Source organism: Pteropus vampyrus, unplaced genomic scaffold (assembly GCF_000151845.1).
Source record: "Pteropus vampyrus isolate Shadow unplaced genomic scaffold, Pvam_2.0 Scaffold125, whole genome shotgun sequence".
In the NCBI taxonomy this organism is placed as follows: domain Eukaryota; kingdom Metazoa; phylum Chordata; class Mammalia; order Chiroptera; family Pteropodidae; genus Pteropus; species Pteropus vampyrus.
This window is the reverse complement of record NW_011888906.1, coordinates 4,834,775-4,855,975: the sequence shown is the minus strand read 5'-3', so window position 1 is coordinate 4,855,975 and position 21,201 is coordinate 4,834,775. Positions and strand designations below refer to the sequence as shown.

At 51.1% G+C, this 21,201-nt stretch overlaps 1 protein-coding gene across 1 annotated transcript in view; it reads left to right on the top strand.

Moving 5' to 3' along the window:
• Positions 1–21,201, top strand: part of PTPRT (protein tyrosine phosphatase, receptor type T) — a 124,365-nt gene that overhangs the window by 82,745 nt on the left and 20,419 nt on the right. The window contains exons 7-13 of the mRNA XM_011366637.1: positions 473–589; positions 5,068–5,222; positions 7,020–7,155; positions 9,261–9,410; positions 10,911–11,084; positions 14,658–14,789; positions 15,292–15,460. Of these exons, the coding sequence (XP_011364939.1) occupies positions 473–589; positions 5,068–5,222; positions 7,020–7,155; positions 9,261–9,410; positions 10,911–11,084; positions 14,658–14,789; positions 15,292–15,460 (1,033 nt within the window). The remainder of the gene's footprint in view (positions 1–472; positions 590–5,067; positions 5,223–7,019; positions 7,156–9,260; positions 9,411–10,910; positions 11,085–14,657; positions 14,790–15,291; positions 15,461–21,201) is intronic.

Here is a 21,201-nt window from a genome sequence, read left to right as displayed (position 1 = left end):
TCTGCTTCCACCTCCTCACTATCTCCCACCTTTTATTCTCATCTCTGCTCAGCTGATACCACTCAGATGCCCCAGCCTGATCTATCATTCAGCCAAAGGTAGAAAACTGGCCGCGTGACCTTGGACAAGTCACCAAACCTCCAAACTTGAGTATTATTTTCATCTCTAAATTGGGGAATAACACCACTTGCCTATCTCACCTGGATCTATTTGATCACTTAGTGTGATAATAGATTTGAAAATTATAAGGAGCTCTGCAAAAGAAGATGCTACCATTATTTCTAATGGCTCCCACTCCTCTGGGAGTGAGCTTGGCCTGTGCACTTTGAAGATCCCTGGCCAGCTGAAAACCCCTTGGACCGAAATTCTACCAAAGTCACCCTTGGGTTTATTTGAACGGGAAGGCCAGAGGAGGTGGCTGCTCACACTCAGCCACCTGCTCATATGTTCTCGCCTCTGTCCTTCCTCACAGGTGAAGTGTGTGCGATACTGGCCGGATGACACAGAGGTCTATGGAGACATTAAAGTCACTCTGATTGAAACGGAGCCTCTAGCAGAATACGTCATACGCACCTTCACGGTCCAGAAGGTAAGCTTCCCTGTGGCTGTGGGCAGCCCATACACTAGGGACTTCAGTGCTTCAGCTCGTTTGTGCATTCAGGACCCACAATGAGTGAGGGAATGCTCTGCTCCCATCCTGTGCTCAGCACCAGGAAGAGATCAGCGATCGAGTTAGATGTGGATCCCATTTTAAAGGACCCCACCTCCAGCAAGAGGGATAAACAGAATTCAACAGACAAATAAATGGAATAATGACACATGCGATCAAAGCCATGAAAGAAACATGCCATGAGTGGAGACAGAAGATGAGGTGGTCAGAGAGGGCCTCCTGGAGGAGGAGGCATTTAGGCAGACAGTGAAGGCTGAGAAGGAGCCAGCCAAGGGAAGAGTGGGAGGAATTGTATCCCAGGCAAAGGAAAAGAAACATGCAGCACAAAGGAAATGAAGATTTGAGCATATTCGAGGCCTATGGTTCTCAACTGGGGTGATTTTATCCCACAGAGGACCTTTAGCAATGCCTGGAGACATTTTTATTTGTCAAAACAGGGGAAGGATGGGTGCTACTGGCACCTAGGGGTGAAGGCCACAGATGCTGATGAACATCTTGCAATGCACGGGATGGCCCAGCCCCCAACAACAAAGAATTATCCAGCCCACAATGTCAATATTGTCGGGGTTGAGAAATACTGGTCTAGGCATGGAAAGGAGGCCAGGGTAGCAGGAGCTGAAGCAAGAATGAGATTGCAGATTATTATCATTATCAAAGTTATAATTTAATTATATAACCATTGTTATGATATCATTACCACTATAAGTATAGCTGACAATTATTGAGCACTTACTAACCCAAGTAAATTTCTAAATGCCTTGCATAAATTAACTCATTTAATCCTCCCAACAACTCCTTGAGGTGGATACTATTATTACTCCCATTATACAGATGAAAAAATGTTAGGCACAGAGCACTGATGTTAGTTGCCCAAAGTTGCCCAGCTGCAAGGTAGCTGAACCAGGATTCACACGTCAGCTTCTGGCTCACACTTTATTGTCACTTTTACTATATACCATAGTTACCATTTTCTAAAAGCGACAGCATTAATGGACCAAGTGGCCACAGGCCCGAGGGTGCAGCAGCGCTGGGGACTTCAGTTCTTCAAGAGCTGTGCCACTGGGATTTGATAAGTCCTTGTGAGGGCCAAAGCTGGCCCATGCACAGTGCCATTCCTACAGGTATGGTTGTGGTGCAGGACACACGGTTTGCTCCTGGCAGCACCCCCTCCAACTCTCATGCTCCTAAGGGCCTGTGTATGCAGACTCAGGTGAAGAGACAGGAGGGAAGGGTGCCCTCCACTGCCAGGGGGAAAACAACAGGTACGTCAGTATGGCCTTAGGTCAGATTCCTTAGAAGCAGAGCCTGAGACAAGGATTCAGATGCCCATGGTATATCAAGGGACCACTCTCAAAAGAAGTTTGTAAGAGAGGGAAGCAGAAGAGGGAGGGTGAGTCTAGCTTAGGCCTGATTCGTGGGAGCTTCTGGAGCATAAACCACACCATAGAGTTGGCCCCCTTGCCCCAGTCAGGCACTGAGGAGTAACTTCCGGGGTGAGCCGGCTCCTGTCAGCTGAGGGCCCTTGTCCAGAAAAGGGAGCATCTATGAATCACTAGCAGCCAATACTGCTGCAGCTGAGGCCTGGGACACAGCCCAACAAAAGAGGATCTGGGTAGGGCACCCATCTCATCTACCACATGTACAGTTAGTGCCGAGAATGAGACGGGTGACTGGGGACGTGGCAGCCCATCTCGGCACCCAGAACCTAAGCAGGGAGGCCTTGGAAAATTGCAATCAGTTCAGCAGGTCGAGGACTCAGTTTTTTTCTGATTGTCTCTTTGTTTTTCTTTCGAACGATCACAAGGGAAGATGTTACCCCTAGGAAGACACCCTTGAAAGACCCAAATTAACTCAGCCGGCCTCTCCAAAGCGCGAAGGCAGGCACTCAGCAAACACTGTCTGGGTTACTAGCACAGAATCAGTTCCTAAGCTGGAGACCTAGAAACAATGAACAGGAAGCAGTGTCAGCCTTTGAAGAGAGCACAGTCCCATCAGGGACTCAATAAATAGTCACAGGACAAGTGGTGAGGGCTTGAACAAGGGCTTCCCAGGGCTGAGTTGATTCAGAGTATGGAATGAAAAACTCCAAGTATTCTGGAAACTTTTCTCTTCTCCTGCTTCGGCCTGTCGGTCAGTGTCTTAACCCAAGCCTTTGTTCACTCCTGTCTGGCCAGACTCTCCAGCAGCCTGCTCACAGGGCTCTCAGCTTCTAGAATTGCCGTGTCTTCGTTTGGCTTTCTGAGAGGCAGAGCCATCTGTCCCCTTGATGACGCATTTGAGGGAGAACTCTGAAGAGAAGGGGACCGAGGAAGGAGCAGAGCAGTAGTGTGGTCTCAGCTGGAGACCAGCGTCAGCCTGATCCCACTGGGGTATGAATTGTACCACAGAGTGGATCCCTTCTTGAGACAAGAGGCCTTTCGTACAGCCGTTAACTCTTAGGATAACCCATCATCCTGGTTTTTGCCCAGGACCATCCTGAATTTAGCACTGAAGGTCCCGCATCCTGGGAAACCCCTCAGTCCTAGGTGGACTGACAGAGTCCGTCAGTCATTCTAACACTCCTCTCAGTCACTGAATGCCAGCTGCCCGCCCCACCCAAGGGAGGTGGTGCCTGTCGGGCTGAGAGCAGTTCTCTGAAGAAGAGTAAGTGTGAGCTGTCTGCAGCCAAGACTCAAAGTAGCTGGGGCGTGTGCAGTGGTTCAGGAAATGGGATCTGGATGGGCACCAATCATGCCCTGTACACGGCCCCTAACACACCCACCCAAATCCATCCTCCACATAGCAGCCCGAGTGGTCCTCCTAAAATGCAAGCCTGATGCACTGTCCCTTCTGTGCAACCATATGGGCAACCTCCCTATAGCTCCCCAGTGCCTCTGGGATAAAGTCCAAAGGCCTGAAAGTGGAAAGCAGGGCCCTCCAGCATCCAGCACCCGCCCAGCTTCCCGCCCCCGATCCTGCTGTCCATCCTTGCCTGTCTTCCACTCTCCTCTGGAGTTGCCTTGGGCTGTTTGTGATTCTGTGCACGTATCATGCTATTTCCTGTCCCCACGCTTTCCCTGTGCTGCCCCTTAGACTAAGGTTCCCTCCATCTCTTCACCTGCGTAACACCCAGGCATCCGTGTACCATAGTGCTTAGGGGGGCAGACTGTGGAGCCCAACCACCAGGGATTTGCAGCTTACCAATTGTGTGACCTTGGGCATATTACTTAACTTTGCTTAGCCTCAATTTCCTCATCTGTGAAAAGGAGATAGCGATATGAGAATTGGTATGAGGATCCAGTGAATTAGTACACTGAAGTGTTCTGAGAGTGGCAAGCACATAGTCTATGCTTAATAAATGTTAGCCATTATTTTCACTATTGATATGTTTCAAGACTCAGGTCAGGTATCACCTCTTCCAGGAAGCCTTCTCTGATTTCTCCTCTCCCCAGATGGGGTTAGCTGACACTCCTCTGTGCCCTTTAATAGAATTATTCATTTCAGAGCCTGCCTCTCCAACTAAACCATGAGCGTTTCTAAAGAGAGAGACTGTGGTTTTTACTTCCACCTTCCTAGTGCCTAACACAAGGCTGAGCACGGATAACCCTCAGTGAATATTTTTTAACTGAAAGAACAAATAATTGTGCATGCTTCCTATTCAGTGACCTCCAAACACCTGCAGGAGATTGCTAAGGGGGAGAAAGGAGGAGGGGGCACTGCATAAAGAAAGGCTCAGAGGTGTGACCCGGCCGCGGAGTAGTCAGAGAGCTGCTATTTGGCCTGCGGGGTGTCTGTATGAGGGGTGACGAGAGAGGAAGGGGACTGATTGGAGCTCTAGGCCCCACCGCCCCATCAGTCAGAGAAGCTTTGCTTTTATTTGTTCCATCATTTATGATTCTAAATAAGAATCTAATTAATAAAGAAGTCCGATAACATTTTTTATTCGAAAGCCGTGGAGACGAGATAGACAGGATTGGACAGCTGAAGGACACCAGACTCAACCACTGAAAGGCCCCGTGTTCCTCCCAAAATGATTCGAAGTTGGTGTTTAAGGCCAACATTTCTCTGAATCTGTTCTGCTACATACAATTTCCATGAAACACTTGTCAAAAGAGCGACCCTGGGTAAACGCTGTGGGTGTTAAAATGCCCCACCCCCCGGAGATTCAGAACGTGTAATAGCGCCCCAAAGGCTCTGAAAAGTCCTCTAGTAAATCAGTCACTTTCACAATATCTACTTCCCAAATTCCCAGACGTAACAGACGCAGAATCCCTCTGTGTGGTAACCCCTGATAACCCTCTACAGGCCTTGACCTGCCTGACAGCAGGGAGGCTGGCTCCTCAGTGCAGCAACTGTGGTTCCCAGGGGTGCTGGGTGTGGGCAGCAGCTGGAGGAACAGAGGCCCGTTCTCTCCTCAGAAAGGCTACCATGAGATCCGGGAGCTCCGCCTCTTCCACTTCACCAGCTGGCCCGACCACGGCGTCCCCTGCTACGCCACCGGCCTCCTGGGCTTCGTCCGCCAGGTCAAGTTCCTCAACCCCCCTGAAGCCGGGCCCATCGTGGTCCACTGCAGGTAAGTGGAAGGCCCCCCACCCCAGACAAGGGAGCCTCTGCAGCTCTGCTGTCGTGCTATGGGGGATGACACCTTGTGGCCCTGATTCTTTGCCGTGGACTCCCCTGCTGGCGTCTGCTGTGTCCAGCCCTCTGATGAGACCCAGCTCCTGGAGTCTCACGAGAACAACAGAAGAGTAGCAGTCTCAGGCGTTATCGCTGTCGCTCTGACACAGTAATGCTCCCCGGAGACAAGGGTTTGGCATTGACAGTGAACTGCCTGTGTACTTCACCCACATTAGTTCGTTTACTTCTCGCCGACCCTGAGAGGTGGGCAAAACTATCACTCCCATTTTACAGGTAAGAAAACTGAGGTACTAAGATGGTAGACACTTCACTCGGGTCACGCCGGTGTGCACTGGCAGAGCTGCGACATCTAACGTGCTTTTCTCCAGACGCTCACCCTCAGCTCCTAGGCACAGCAGCGGGGCGTCTCGGTGGAAGCGTGCTTCTTTTTGTTTCTATGACTTTAAAAATCAATTGCTGGCCTGTAGCGGCCTTATTAGAGAATAAATGGATTGCGTCAGATTTCACCGTGTTGTGGAGAAGAGATATTTTCAGCTCTGACATAGAAAGTCACTTTGGGATGGACTGGCACATCTTTGAATCCTCCTAAATGGAGATGAAGTATCACGTCGTGGGCACGAAGAACGGGAGGAGGGTGGACGTCCAGACCCCAAGTCCGGCTAGCCTGCATCCTGCCCTTCCTTCCCAATGCCTTCTTCTCCAGTGTGACCGTGGGCCAACCCATCGTTCAGACACTGCATGTGCAGGTGATCTCATCCCTGCCCTGGCAGTGCCATGTCAGTCAAGGTCATGAGTCACGTTGAGGAGAGACGCCATAAACTGTAGGTGCCTCAGAGCTGGCCCTTTCTCACCGGGCATCCACTTTCCCTCCCCGCATCATCGAGGTGGGAATTAGAAACCCCATCCTTGACATCGAGTTTCTAATTCCTCCCTGTCAGTCTTCACTTCCCAAATGATACACATGTGAGGCAAATGTTTTGTCTGTCTCTGGCTCGCCGCCATGACTTTGGAACCCAGCACTGAGTCTCGACTTCTTTTGCCATTTTGTACTTGATCTGAGATTCTCCTAAAGGAAGCCGCCGGCGATCAGAATCAAATACATTATCAGGAGAGTTGATAACCGGACCGGGGTCCCAGGGCCGTGCTGGATACTTTAGAGACAGACTATATTCGTTCATCACGTGAGGAAAACTCATGCCTCCGTGTCGTGTAAGCACGCATTAGGGGCTCTATTATTATTAGAGGAAGTGTAACAGCACAAACTCTGGAGCCAGACTGCCTGGGTCGAAGTCCCAGCTCTACCACGTGCTGGCTCTGTGACCTCAGGCGAGGTAAGCCCTCTGCGCCTCAGTTTGCTCACCTGTAGAATGGGATGAGACATTCCCTAATGGCCTCGTAAGAGAATTAATAGGTAACGTTGGTGAAGGACATAGAACAAGGCCCGGCACTTTGTCAGTGCTAACTGAGCGTATGATAAAGGCAGGCAACAAAAATGAGCCATTCCTAATAAAATAGCCCCGGAAGCAAGCATTACGCTCCCATTTTACAAAAGAGAGAGATCAGAGGCTCTCAGTCAGGTCACTTGCTCAGATCTCTAGGCAGCGTTGAGATGCAGACTGTTCTGTCTGCCCCCTGCAGTGTACCGCCTCTTTGTGGGGTTATCGGGCACAGAGCTAACTGCAAGGGGCCTCCCCAGGGCCAGCCCCACACAGACCATTGTTCTTCCTTCTAGCGCTGGAGCCGGGAGGACTGGCTGCTTCATCGCCATCGATACCATGCTCGACATGGCCGAGAACGAAGGGGTGGTGGACATCTTCAACTGCGTGCGTGAGCTCCGGGCCCAGAGGGTCAACCTTGTGCAGACGGAGGTGGGTCCTGGGGGACTGAGCCAGCCGGCCACCTGCAGCCCTAGCCAAGGGGAAGCGTGGTGGAACAGAGAGACCCATGGGTGGTAGCATCCTGCAGAACGGGACCTGGGTGTGGGAGCCATGGTGGGGGTGAATACTGGGCTTGCTATAGTGAGACCATCACGGAAGCTGGGGTTCCTCTGCCAACCCTGAGGTCCCACAGTGCAGGCGCTTCCGCCAATGAGGAATGGTGGTGAGTTCTCCATCTCTGAGGGCATTTAAGCAGGGACTGAATAGCAACTTTCAGGTGTTCTTCATATGGTATTCCCGCCTTGGCTAGAAGAGAAGAGAGAGAGAGGGAAGGATAGCATTTATTGAATGCCTACTCTGTGCCCAGCATTGCTTCAGCCACTGCAGGAGTGGCTTAGCGATGCAGTTACTGAGTCCTCCGGCTAGGTGCTGGGGATTCCAGGAGAGGGGGCACACGGTCCCTGACCTTGAGGGAGAGGTGGACCTTCAAGCGCTCGTCTTTCCAGTTAGAGAGCCCAAGACTCAAGGGAAATGGGAGGAGTTTCATCTTTATTGTTGAGCACCTACTATGTGCTAGGTTCTTCGTATTAAGGGCGTTTTTTCCATTCTTCATCACAGCCTTCTGGAGTAAATCCTACTAAAGCCCCACTTTATAGATGAATAAAGTGAGCAACAGTGTCCCCAAAGCCTCACATGGCCAGACAGTGGTAGAACATATGACCCCAAGGGCCATGCTTTCCCCTGAACTACACTCTCTCGCTAGGCAGCCTTTCCTGCAGATCCTGCTCCTCAAAGCACGGTTTGTTATTCCTGTAACCAGCCCACCTTCCGGTTCTAGTGAAGGCTGTAGGTGCCCAGGCCATCAGCTGGAGCAGATAAAGAGCTGCTTCCATCACGAGCTCCGCCAAGAGAAATCACCCACGGCTTCAGGCATGGCCGGTCACCGCTGGCTCTGCAGGGGACCCCTCCCCACTTACAAGTTCGCACACATAGGACCCTGCTGCGGTTCTGAGCCAGCTCCCACGGCCCAGTCTTCAGGCTTCTTGGTGAGGCTGCCGAAGCCGTACTACCCGTTCCCAGGTTCCGGCATGCAGAAGGCAGGCTCGCTGGCTGGCGTTGGACACATTGTGGTCCTTGCTGGTTGGTGGGGGAGACAGACATTCAAATAGATGCATTTGGGTAAGCATTTTATATAAAGAGACGGGTCATGTTCTACAGGAAAATAGTCACTCAACAAACATTTGCTAAGGGCTCGGAAGTAACAGCACCAACTTCTGCCTGGTGAACTTGGAGAAGACTCGCCAGAGGACATGGGACATTGAAGGCATGGGAAAGGGGGAATGGCATCCAGGAGAGAACAGCAGGTGCCAAGAACTGAGAGGCAGAGGGGGCGGCACATGCTTTAGGAGCAGACCCTGAGACAAGGAGGTGGGGCAAGTGGTTAATTTGGGAGGTGATCCCAAGATACGCTGTGGGGAAGTGAGAGAGGGGAGGGGAAAGACATCGAGCTTTTTGACTGTTAAAGTGTTTTATGAGCTGTTTGACACTGAACGGCTGGGGAGCTGCGGGACAGTGTGGAACATGCTCTTCCAAGTTCCCACCTGAGAGGGGCAACTTAGGTCTTCGTCCCCCAGCTCTCCACCAGGCACTGCTCGAGAGCTCGCTCCTGGGGTAGTAACTCCTCAGCCCTGCTGGTTCACCCCATACACAGTCCAGGGGTGCCCCTGGCGTGAGAAAGAGCCCTCGGCATGAATCTCAGGTATTTGCAATAAACAGCCTTCGGCAGGGAAAGGCGAAAGCTGAAGGGACATGGGCAGGTCACCAGGAGCACACGCTGCATGCAGCAAGTCTGCAAGTTCCTAATTTATGTCAGTGGCTGTGCTGTTTAATCTTACACAAGGGACAAAACTCACCATTGCTCAGGCAGTCACGAATACACATGGAAACTCGGTCCTTTGGCTTATAGGACAGAAAGTATTAATTCCGCAACACAAATCATCTCCATCCTTCGCAGCCACAGGATTGCATGTGGACCCCAGACTCTCAGGCAACTGTTCTCGCCCGGTACCCTAGTCTTTCTCCCCTTGGCATTGCAGGAGCAGTACGTGTTCGTGCATGATGCCATCCTGGAGGCATGCCTCTGCGGCAACACCGCCATCCCCGTGTGCGAGTTCCGCTCTCTCTACTACAACATCAGCAGGCTGGACCCCCAGACCAACTCCAGCCAAATCAAAGACGAATTTCAGGTACGAGCGCATCCCAGGCTCGGGCCCAGCCAACTGCAGGGCACTGAGCACACTCAGGGGCTTTGCTCTGTGAGAGCTGATACGTCTGTGTTTCAATGTGTCTGCAGCTATGACGCTGCAGAGTGAGTTCCCGAACATAAAACGCACAGCCGTGAGTGACTGAGGACCAATCACTCAGTGATGCTGACACTTGTTTTCAACTAGGATTATGTTTTTGAACTGAGGTCTTATTTAGTTCTCGTCCGGTTGTGGATGGAGGCAAGGGTATACACACAGGTAGGTGTGAATTTCAGGCTCCTCTGTCCCTGAAGGGACTCGGATTTTCTTGGTATTTCTGTACAACTGGAGTGTGTCCTAGATCCTCACTATTCAAAGAGAAGTCTAGAGACCAGCAGCCTCGGCTTCACCTGGGAGCTTGTTAGCAAAGCAGAATCTTGGGTGCGACCTAATGGAGAACTCACAATTTAACAAGATCTCTGGGTGATTTGTCTGCACATTAAAGTTTAAGAAGCACCGCCCTAGAGCCCAGCTCAGGCATAGCAGATCTGTGCCTTGGATCCCATGTGGTCAGAACGGTGGTAGTTTGGGTCTGGAGGCCTGGACGTGAATCACTGAGCAAGGCAAAGCCAGAGTCCAGCCCAATGTCCCACAGTCAGTGCCAGGGTCATACCTGGGTAATAGGAGCTGAGAACACGTAAGCAGCAGCAAGGGAGCTCCAGGACTTGAGGGGCTCATGGTTCCGTGCGCAGATACCCCAGGCAGGCCAGTACTCTAGTGCTCCTTCAGACAGACTTTATTGATTTGGAGTAGAGACCAAATGCTGAAATGAGGAGAGGAGGAAGGACACAGACCCCTGGTGGTTGCACACAGCATCTAGCGAATTGGCTGGGGCAGCTCAGCTTTGGCCCCCCACTTGCAAGATTTACTCTGGAGAACTCAAGCCCTGAAATGTTCCACACATTCTAGAGCTTGGCCCATGGAGGTCTCTCACTCATCCTGAGCTGGTCATCCAAGCATTTCTCCATTCTCAAACAGCTTTCTCCCTGAGAAGCATGTTGGTAAAGTCATTTCCCTCATTCAATGATACTTCAAGTGATGTTTACCACTCATTAGGGATTCCCTAACCCCGCCCCCCACCTTATGACCCCCTGGCCAGCCCACCCTTTAACACAACACTGGCTGAGATGAGCACCTTAGCTCAAATGATTGGCAGGTGCTGGGAGCTGGTGTCTGAGTCTGTGTGCGCGTGCGTGCTGCCCCTGCAATCTTGGCATCGTGACAGTGTCACACAGGGCCTGGAAGAGGCTCTCGGCTCACAGGGCTTGGAGCAGCCAGCAGGTGACAGACATCACCAAGATGAGGAACATGTCGTGAAAAAGGCACTGGAGGGCCAAGCTTGGGGGATAGAGACAAGGGATTAGGCTGAGTTTGAACATCGCTGGCCCTCTGTCCGGGGTGACCATCTGAGCTACATCTATCTTTCCACCTTTGCACCCACAGACCCTCAACATCGTGACACCCCGGGTCCGGCCCGAGGACTGCAGCATCGGGCTTCTGCCCCGGAACCATGACAAGAATCGGAGCATGGATGTCCTGCCCCTGGACCGCTGCCTGCCCTTCCTCATCTCTGTGGATGGAGAATCCAGCAACTACATCAATGCGGCCCTGATGGACGTAAGCTGAGCCCTGCCAGTGGACGCTCCTGCTGGCATTCCAGGGAAAAGCTTCTGCCCAAGGTGGAGGTGGCTTCCCAGGTCCCTGACCATCCTCCCAGCCAGCCTCTCCTTGCTTTTGATCTTGCTGGCCCCAAAGACCTTTGCTCCCCATGATGGTTCTTGCCCAAATCTATACACAAGCTGAAAGAAACCAAAAGCTTAAAGTGGCTCCCATGACACCATGGCCAGGCCATGGGCCCATCCGGTCCCTGCTCCTGCTGCCAACAGAGCTGACTCTCAGCCTCCAGTTCAGTTCAGGAAACAGTCCACATGCCAGGCCTTGGCCTGGGCCTTGGGGACGCGAGATGGTGAAGGCCTAGGTTCTGCTCTCCAGGAGCTCCCTGGCAGGTTCCCAAATAATTCCTGTGCAGAGGCAAGAATGAAGGTGGCACCTAGTAGGAGCTCCATCAGTGGTTATTGGATGTGTGGTGGGAGGCAGCAAAGGAAGCATGACCGTTCTGTTAGGGGAACTGTCCCCTGCTTTCTCAGTATCAGGTCCCAGAAGGGCACCCCCCCGCCACCCACCGCCGGCCTGGTTTGGGATTAGGGGTTTACGTCCCTTTCCCAGTGGGTGGGTTCATGCTCCTGACTGGTATGCTTCTCCCCTGGGTCCTCCAGCTACTGCCAGTGATTGTCCCTCCACTTCTGGGATGTAGAGATGTTTGCAGCAGGAAGGAACCATAGATCATCTAGTCCCATCCTTGCACTTTTCTACAAAAACTAATTGAGGCCAGAGAAGGAAGGAGACTTGCTGAAGGTCATCCAGAGAGCCAGTCGCAAAGCCAGAGTCCGGGACACACTATTATTCATTCACTGAGCCTTCCCACAGTTTACTCAGTAAAACTCAGGCACCCTGCCTCCCGATGCTCAGGACTGAGAACACTGTTGCCTGACTGGAGATGAGCCTTTCCAGGTCCCCCTCCCCACGCATGTCTGGCATCACATCCATCCGGCCTGTGTGGACCCCCGCTCTTACCCAGAACAGGCAAGAACATGGGGTGCTCTCTCCTGGGGTCAAGACCAACTACGTCTCTGACCTTGGAGCCTCCTGAAATTTGCTCTGCAAGGGTCCTAGGTGTTGGAGGCAGGAAGCTGACAGGTCAGTGCCTATCTCAGCTCCGTGGGGACCTGCCCTGGCCTCTGCCCACAGGACGCCCAGGTCCGTCATGGAAACCCTGGCTCTGGATCCAGAAGCAGGGAGGCTTCTCCTGGTCAGATCAAACAGCTGGATGAGGAGGGAAGACCTCTGGCTTTAGCTTAGAGCTTTCCAAGGTCAAGCGGTGCATGTATATGTATGTGTGCATGTGTATGTGGGCGTATGTATGTTTGCATGTGTGTTCACATGTATGCAGTATAAGACATGGGGCCTGGGGGTGCACTCACGCTTCTAAGCTCCTCCTATTTGTCTTCCACTTGTCCCAACTCCCCTCCCGGCCTTCCTCATTGAAGCAAGAATCAAACGTGCTCCTGGCCTCCTCTTAGTAGGTTAGATGCTGCCTGGAGTCAAATGCCTTCTGAGACGCTCGGATGCTGATAGTAGTCTCTTTATCCACGGGGCATTTCTCCTGTGAGCCATCGCTGGGGCCTTTGCCTTTCCTTAAAAAAAGAAAGAAAAAGTCCTTATCTGTATTCTAGCTCAGTCTGTGCATTATCTCGTAACCATAGCAGCTTTGCTCCCAGCAGAAAAATATGAAGTCCTCTGGGTTAATTTTTAATGTTTCCCTGGTAAAGGATGATGTTATCCACGAAATGGATTGCCAGCTGATCCCTGAAACCCGGCAGGAGCACGGATCTCGAACATATTTTCAGATAAGGCTTTGTCGGGCGTGCTGGCCTAATACAGCATTTATCATAGAGACAGAGAAAAAGGAAGAAAACTAACATTCGCTGAGTGTTGGGCACCATGTCGAGCCCTGGACTTCTAGTGTCTGGTCCTGCCTGTGGCTGTCGTTACCCCCATTTTCCGAGTGAGGTGCTATCTCTAGGTCAGCTAGCTGAGAGAGGTCGAGTGAAGGCTCTGAAACCCCCCGTCTTTTGACTCTGAAAGATTAAAACCCCTTTCCATAGCTGGAAATGACTCGACAACCTGCTGTCTGCACCTGGGGTTGGCCTTTGGGGAAACTAAATATTTCACAACTGACCAGGATTAGACCTTTGGAAGACAGGATCCCCTAGTGCGCAGGCTGCACCCACAGTTGCGAGGCTGTTATTTATTTATTGCCACGAGGGCACAGGGAGATCACAGAATGGACAGGCACTTTTGGTAATCTCTTTGGCAGGCGCTTCTGCCAGGATCTTCACCTGGTTCGGGTGGGTGACCCCCTCGCCCCTCCCCATTTTCCTGCTGACCTGTGACTCCGCCGAAAACAGCTGGGGCTCCCATCGGAACCATGTCCCAGGAAAACTTCTTGTGAGCATGGGTGATTTCTCAGGTCTCACAGATCACTGATGAAGTGGGGAACCTTCCCGATCTTTCCAAACACCTTCTCACAGGAGACTGTAATAAACAGGGCCCAGTCGAAGCTTCGGATGTAGCCCAAACTCACAGAGGCCGTTTTCTCTGGGCCTCAGTTTCCCCATCTGCAATATGGGACTGAATTTATGTGTTTTGTTTGCTGGACCTGTGCTAATGTGTCTAGCGTGCCAGCCACAGTGCTTGGGCCAAGGGTGAAAAACCAAGTCGTAGTGTGTCTGCCCGGTCCAGTGGCCTCACAGCTTGGTTCTCGCTTGCTGGTCTTTTCACATGCAAATCACATTCAAGCTGTATGACATCATCCTTTTGTAGTTATGATTCCCGTTTTCCAGATGAAGAACCTGAGATTTGGAGAGATCTAATAATTTGTCAATGCTTAGCACCAAAAAAAAAAAAAAAAAAAGTCACTTTGCAAATGATGCTTGAATGAATGAATGGATGGATGGATGGATGAATGAATGATTAACTGATAACGTACAAGTGGCAAAGCTGGGTTTGAGCCCACATCTGCCTGAATCTAAATTCTGGGCACCTTTCACTGCCCCACTGGACACAGTGCCATTTTCTGCCAGGCCAGGTCGGCCCTCATTCCAGCCTTGGGGCAGGAGTGAGCCTCCTGCAAGTTAAGACCCTTGAGCAGGCTCTCTGCCTCAGGCTGAACCAACCCCTCCTGCAGTATTGTGGGCACAGGGACACAAGATATCCCTTTTATCCCAAGAGGAGCCTTGGCCAGCAGAGCAGCAAATCTGCCTTCGGAATCTTTCATTTCATATTGTAATGATGATTATTTGCTGAGCTCCAAGACATAAATAATTTATTTGAATAATCCCTATCCGAGTGACACTTTCCTAATGAAATGTCTTAGTTTGGAGGAGAATGAGTTCATTATGAGAAGGTCCCCTTTGCCACCAGGGCACCCAGAGATAACAGAACAGCCAGGTGCTTTGTGTAATCTGTTTGGCAGGCTCGGGGGCCTCTGGCAGCCATCCTGGCCTCATCAGCATCAGAACGTCGCTGATGGATGTATATTTTACGAAGCCTGTGTTGTTCCTTTGTCAGAGCCACAAGCAGCCTGCTGCCTTCGTGGTCACGCAACATCCTCTACCCAACACCGTGGCGGATTTCTGGAGGCTGGTGTTCGATTATAACTGCTCCTCCGTGGTGATGCTGAATGAGATGGACACGGCTCAGGTAGGAGGAGGCCCAGCCACTGGCCTAGGGGCCCAGGCGTGCTAGGGCGGCCGTGCCCTAGAGTTGGAGGGAAAGCCTGGAGAGCCAGCACAGTGCTGCTTCTGCCTAACCGAGCTGCTGTTTGCTGGGCGCTGTGGCTGTGAGCACCAAGCAAGCCCATTTGGCTTCCAACGAAGCCAGGTGTCTCTTGCCAGGCCCTGCCACCCCAGGCCCCTCTGTATCCCAGCAGTGAGTCCTGCTTGCTATGGGCTTTGTTTGGTCCCCATTGCCCAGGGCCAGACTCTATTGTTCCATCCCCCAGGCACTGGTTGTCATGCAGAGCTCACAGAAGAGACCACCTCCCCCAGCTCCTAGTGTCTCCAGCCCTGCAGAATATCCTGACGCCTGGCTATACCCACCCACCCTGCTCCTCCCCCACGCACCCTGCTCCGGCAGAGCCTGGGGCTTGAACCTTGGACCCTTTGCCCACTGACCACCACCCCAAGCTCTGGCTTTGTCACAGGAGACTCTTGTGTCCTTCAGGCTTCACGCCTTAGCCCCACTGGGTCTGACAGTTCCAAGCATCATGTGCCTACAGCACATCGTGGTACTGAGGACACAGGACACATGTCATGGGACAGCTTCTGGAGCCCACATCCCTATGGCGGGGTGGCCATTCCTGGGTGGAGGAGGTGAGAATGGCCCCTTAGGTTTTTGAAAAGCAATCCTTTCACAGTCTTGAAGGAAACTCAAAGTAACTCAGCACACGTCTCTGTGAGCACTGGCCTTGCGCAGCCCTTGTGCGGGAATAAAATAAAAATGGATCTGAGCTGGAATCTCAGCCCTCCAGGAGCTCACAGTTTGGCTACAGAGACGGATGAGCAAATTGTCCCAACCTCGTGTGGCAGCGCTATAATAGAGGTCAGAAGTGAAGTGCTGTGCTGGCGGGGAACAGGGAGCAATTAATTCTGCCCAGAGGGTGAGGGAAGACTTCAAAAAGAAGGTGACTTTGGCCTTGAAGAAGGCAGCAGAGATTTGGCGTGTGGGGGATGAAGTAGCTGGGAAAAGACATTCCAAGCAGAGGGAACGGCAGGGGCAAAGGTGAGGTGGGGTGAATGCATGCGGGCTCGCCTGCAGAACAGCTCCGGGGCAGGGTGGCTGGGGCGCAGGGTATGTCAGCAGGAAAGGGTGGTGACGCTGGAAAATGCATCAGGGCCCAGCTTGCAGAGGGCTGCCCATGCTGGGCTAAGGAGCTTGGGCCCTGGCCTGCAGCATGGTAAGGTTTTGTTATTGTTTTGCTTTTTTAAAGACTCTTCTCTTACATGCAACAGACTCCTTTCTGCAAATAAAAGTTTTCATGCAAGTCCAATGTATAACGCAGGTAGGATTGAGAGCCGCCAGTGTTGAAGTGAGGGTTGGGGGTCTGGAGCTCCACCCACCCAAGCTTTTGGCTCCTCCTGGTGCCCCCAGAGAGTCAGCCACTCTGGGTACCTTTGTGGAACCCCTGGGGTACCTAGGAGCACAGTTAGAAAATACTTGTTGTCTGGGGAGGAGAGAGAGTGAAGAGGTTAAGCAGTGCTGTGGCAGGCTGCCTGTTAGAAAGGTGAGTCTGGGGACCAGTGAGGAGGGAAAACTTGGAAACCAGGAGATCGAAGAGGAGACTATTGCAAATGTGCAGAAAATAAAGGGATGATCTGAACTGAGCAAGTGGCCAGGAGGCGAGAGAATTGGGGTTGGATGTGAAAACGTGGCCAGAGTTAAGGTCCCCAGGTTTGAGGAGCAGTTGGGTGTGGAAGGTGAATGAGGACGAGTCATGGATGGTGGCAGGGGATCCGGTCTGGGCAGTCAAGCATCTGAAGATGCACCTGGCCAGGATGGGGAATGCAGTGGGCAGAGGGAGAGGAAAGAGGAAGGTTGGGGAGGGCGAGAGAGGAGCAGATAATAGAAGATGAAATTGGATGCAACTTAGGTGTACATCTGAGAGACGTTAAAGAGAGATGCTGCTCATTCATTCAACCTTATTTATTGAGTATCTGCTATTTGCCGGAAGCAGTTCTAGGTGCTTGGATTGCATTAGTACATGAGATGGAAAAAGCAAAACAGAAAACTCTCATCTCTCCTGCAACTTTAATTCTAAAGCAGGGAAGACAAGAAACAGAGACATACATTCCATAATGTCCTTAACCATATGTTAAAAGGTGACAGATGCATGGAAAAAGGAAAATAAGAGGGCAGGGTGATAAAGATGGTTTAGTAAAACTGGTTTGGGGCATAGGATGCGACTGTAGTAGCGTGATCAAGGCAGACCCTGCCAAGGTCATATCTGAGCACGGGTTTGGAGGAGGTGAGGGAATGAGTCACGTGAGCATCACAAGGAAGAGCGTGCTGGGCTGAGAGGACAAGCCGCACCAAGGCCTCGTAGTGGGCATGACCTGGCCCATTTGAGGAACACCGGGGAGGCCACTGAGACTGAAGCATTGTGTGTGGGGGGACAGCGGCAGAAGGTAACACAAAGACGCAGCAGGACCAGGTCATGGAGGGCCTTGGAGGACCAGGTCACAGGAGGAAATGTGGGTTTTCCCCAAAGAGAAATGTGGAGTCATTGACAGATTTTGAGGAGAAAAGTGACCTGAAAAAGTAATTCGATTTTTTTCTAAAAAAAAGGCATTCCTCTGACTCGTGTGTTCATAGACTGTTGGTGCAGGAAGGCGGAGGGTAGTTGCAAATAGGGGAAGCAGAGAGAACAGAGCGGACGCTCAGGCAGTCAGCCAGGTGACAGGTGATGGTGAATTGAACCTAGGTGGCAGCGATGGAGCAGGTTCTGGATATATAAGGTAGACCCAACAAAATATCCTGACTGTTTGAATATGGAAAGTTAGAGGGGAAAAAAAAAAAAAAAAGATGACTCTAAGGCTTGGGGTCCAAACAACAGACAGCTGGAATCTGAGATAATCATGAAATTAAGTAGATTTCTGTAAAACAAAGACCCCCACCAAATTCCAGAGTCAGAAGGCATCACCGCCCTGTTCCTTTGCCTCAAAAAGTAAAATAGTGAACCCTGCTTTCGGAGTCCAGGAGTGAAGTAGAGCCAGTAGAAGCCTATTTGCTGTTCCTTTTCCAGTGTCCCTTTTTGTAAAACCAGAGCTCAGGCACAGAAGAGGATTTTCAAAGAACCTCACTTTAGGACATATAGAGAAGCAAGGGTCAAGGTCATTGGCTATAGCTTCCCCTTGCAGCATGGGCCCTGTGTGAATGAAGATCTTTCAGCCCCAGATGTTGGTACAGCCTTTGAGAATTGATTCTCTAAATGCAAAAACATCAGGCCCTGAGGTTGGCTGCCATATGCAGCTGGCAAGCATCCCTGAAAATCGGCAGATGAATAGAGCACTTGCTGATATAAATATCATCACCACAACAGCTGGGCGCCTTGCGAAAATAAACAATGACACAGCGTGAGCATCAGAAAAACCGCCCTTGGCACCTGGAGGGGCGGTTCTTTGAAGTGGCATCAGAATTTGTCTGCCAGTGTGCCCATGCCAAGGCAGCCAGCCCATAGTTTCAGCCAGCCCAACCACACAGACAGTTCAACTTTAGGTCCTAAACTCCTTAGATTGCTCCCGAGAGGACCAAGGTCACATCCTGAGATTTGACTGGGGACTGTGATGGCTCATGCTGGCAGTTGTGGCCAGGCTTCCTATAAATTGCAGCAAAATAAAGTTGAAGAGTGGATGAGAGATCTCAGAGTGCTTTATTTTCTTGCACTGCTGGCTAGACCGTCTGCCTGTGCACAGAATCCTGTACTACTTCATCCAGTCAGCCATCCCCAGCCACAGATACTCTTCCATTCTCCACAGTGGCTGCTGTCCAATGATAATTACGAGCAGTGGGAGCTCAAGATAAAGACTCTCAAAGCAACTACATTCGGCCTTGGAGATTTTTCTAGCTCTGCTGGATTCCAAAGGCCTCTGGCCAGATTAGTGGGGCAAAATTCTAGAACCACAACATCTGGCAAGTGGCACTGGGGTTTCTGAGGAGTGCACCAGAAAGAACCTCTTTCATCTCTGTGGGCTCTATGGTTAGGCCAAAGTCCATGGGGAGGATACAACAGGAAGAAGCTCTCTTCCTGGCCATGCCACCCCCATTATATTGTCTGGAGAGCTCAGGAGATCCTCCCGTGCTAGCTGTGGGCTACACGGTGGGCAGAATCACGCCCCCCACAAAGATGTCCACATCCTAAGCCCTAAACCCGTGGATGTATTATCTTACATGGTAGAAGGGACTCTGCAGATGTGATGAAGTTAAGGATCTTGAGATGTGTAGATTGTCCTGGGTTATCCAGGTGGGCCCAATCTTAGGGTCCTCATAAGAGGAGTGAGGAGGATCGGTCAGTGGAAGGTCATGTGACAACAAAAGCAAAAATTAAAGTGTTCTCCAAACACCTTCGATATTTTCCCATCTTCCCTCCATGGACCTGCTCTTTTGAAAGCTTTTACTTCCCAAACTGTATTTACCAATTGATAATTTGTTTTCTTGCGTTTCTTCCATAAATATAACTGCCCCGATGAACTTCTGCTCTGCAGGCCATGTGCAGAGCTAATACGATGAGATGCTCTGATTCTAGCCCAAAGCCACAGTTGCCATCCCCCACTCCGGGACAACAGCGTGACCCCCACGGGTTCTTCAAGACTTTAGAGACAGCTCATGGCTTCTCCGGCCATCTTTAAGGATCCCGCTTGGGAAACCGCTGATGTGACTCAGGGCCACTCCCCCTGGTTGTGGAGGCCAGGGGACTGAGACCCAGGGGGAGGGACCTGTCCGAAGTCTCATGGCCCATCACTGACTCAGGCCAGGGGCCCCCTGCCAGGGAGGGTAAAGACTTCTGCTGCCATTTACACGACAGGAGTTCCAGAGTCCAGTGCCTAATAAACAGACTTACTAGTACCTGGGTATCCGGAGCAGGAAGGACTGTTCCTTAGTTTTAAAGCTGAGTCACCCAGTTCTGAGACTCCCACCATGGAAAGGTGGATGAGGGCAGGGCCAAGAGAGATGCATTCCCACGGAGCTTCTGGAAGTGAGAGAGGCAAGCTTGTCATCCTCCCAGGAGAAGAGCAGGGGTGATATATTTCAGAGATGTCTTTTCCTGTCATCGTGCCTGCAGGGCAAATAGTAAGCACTGATATCCCTATTTTGTATCTCGGCTTGTGAAAACACAGCCTAACGTGCTAGCAAAGTACACAGAATCCCTTGTCTGCGTCTCTACAAGCCTCAGGTCTGACTTTGCAAGGGGCTGTCCTTCTGTCTCTGCCTTCACTGCTGTAGTAGAGGTGACAGTAGACTAAGAAGTCTGGGGCCGCGAGATCTGAGCTCAGGTTCTAGCCTTGCCATGTACTTGCTCTGTTGCCTTAAGCCAGTGTCTTAACTTGCCCAAGTCTCACGTTATCATCTATTAAATTCGTGTAACCATGATGCCAGCCAAGTTCACTCTATCTTTGAACATTTAAATAAAATTGGCTCTTTTCTATTCTCAATCCCAATCCTGTGGGAAAAGTCCACTGTCCAGCCCCCAAATTTCCAGGAATTCCATGAGAGTCCTGCTTTCATATTTGCTTCCGAGGTCCAACTCAGGCTTTACTAGGAGGCAGCGCGGGCATCATATTCCAGAAATGCCTGTGACCGTACACTGAGCATCACACATCCTCGTTCCTAAACCCCACCCGGCCTCCTCACCACTGGAGGGCAACAGCACATCCGCCCACCCTGATGCCCAAACCACTTTCTTCCTCTCTCTACCTTTTCTCTCACTCCTCTTTTCTCGGCCTTCATCCCTTCCCCAAAATCATTCCTTCCTTAAGTTGCATAATTCAGCTGTCTCTTTAATGCCTCTTTCTAAAACCTGCCCTAAGCTTTTGCCTTCCACCCACCCTACCTGCCTCTGTAGATATTCTCCTAAACTCCCACCCTTCCTTCCTGGAAAGGAACTGTGATGTGGCTGTCATAAGGAAGTGTCCCACTTCATGGAGATTGCATGATTCACCTCTACGGAGAGACTAGATGAGGGAGAGATGTGCGAATGTGTTTGATGACAGTCTGCGTGCCTTTCCTCCTCTGTCCCTTGCTCTGCACCCACGGCTTCACTCACCATCTATCTCTCTTCACTGGCCATAGTCGTAAAGCCATTTATATGTTTTGGGCTCTTTATAGAATCTGTTTAGAGAAATTTTATAATCACTGATCTGAAATTTAAAACTCATTCGGGTGACTCTTTTATATTTTTCCCTTAAAAATACTAATTTACTTCATCTTTGGGTGGCCTGGGATAGGTCCCTCCCACCACCCACCCATGGATCAGAGGGACCCTGATAAGTAGTGTCCTTAATTTCTGACATTGTGATATTGCTTGGCTTTTCCACTTTATCAAAGTATCATTTAATTA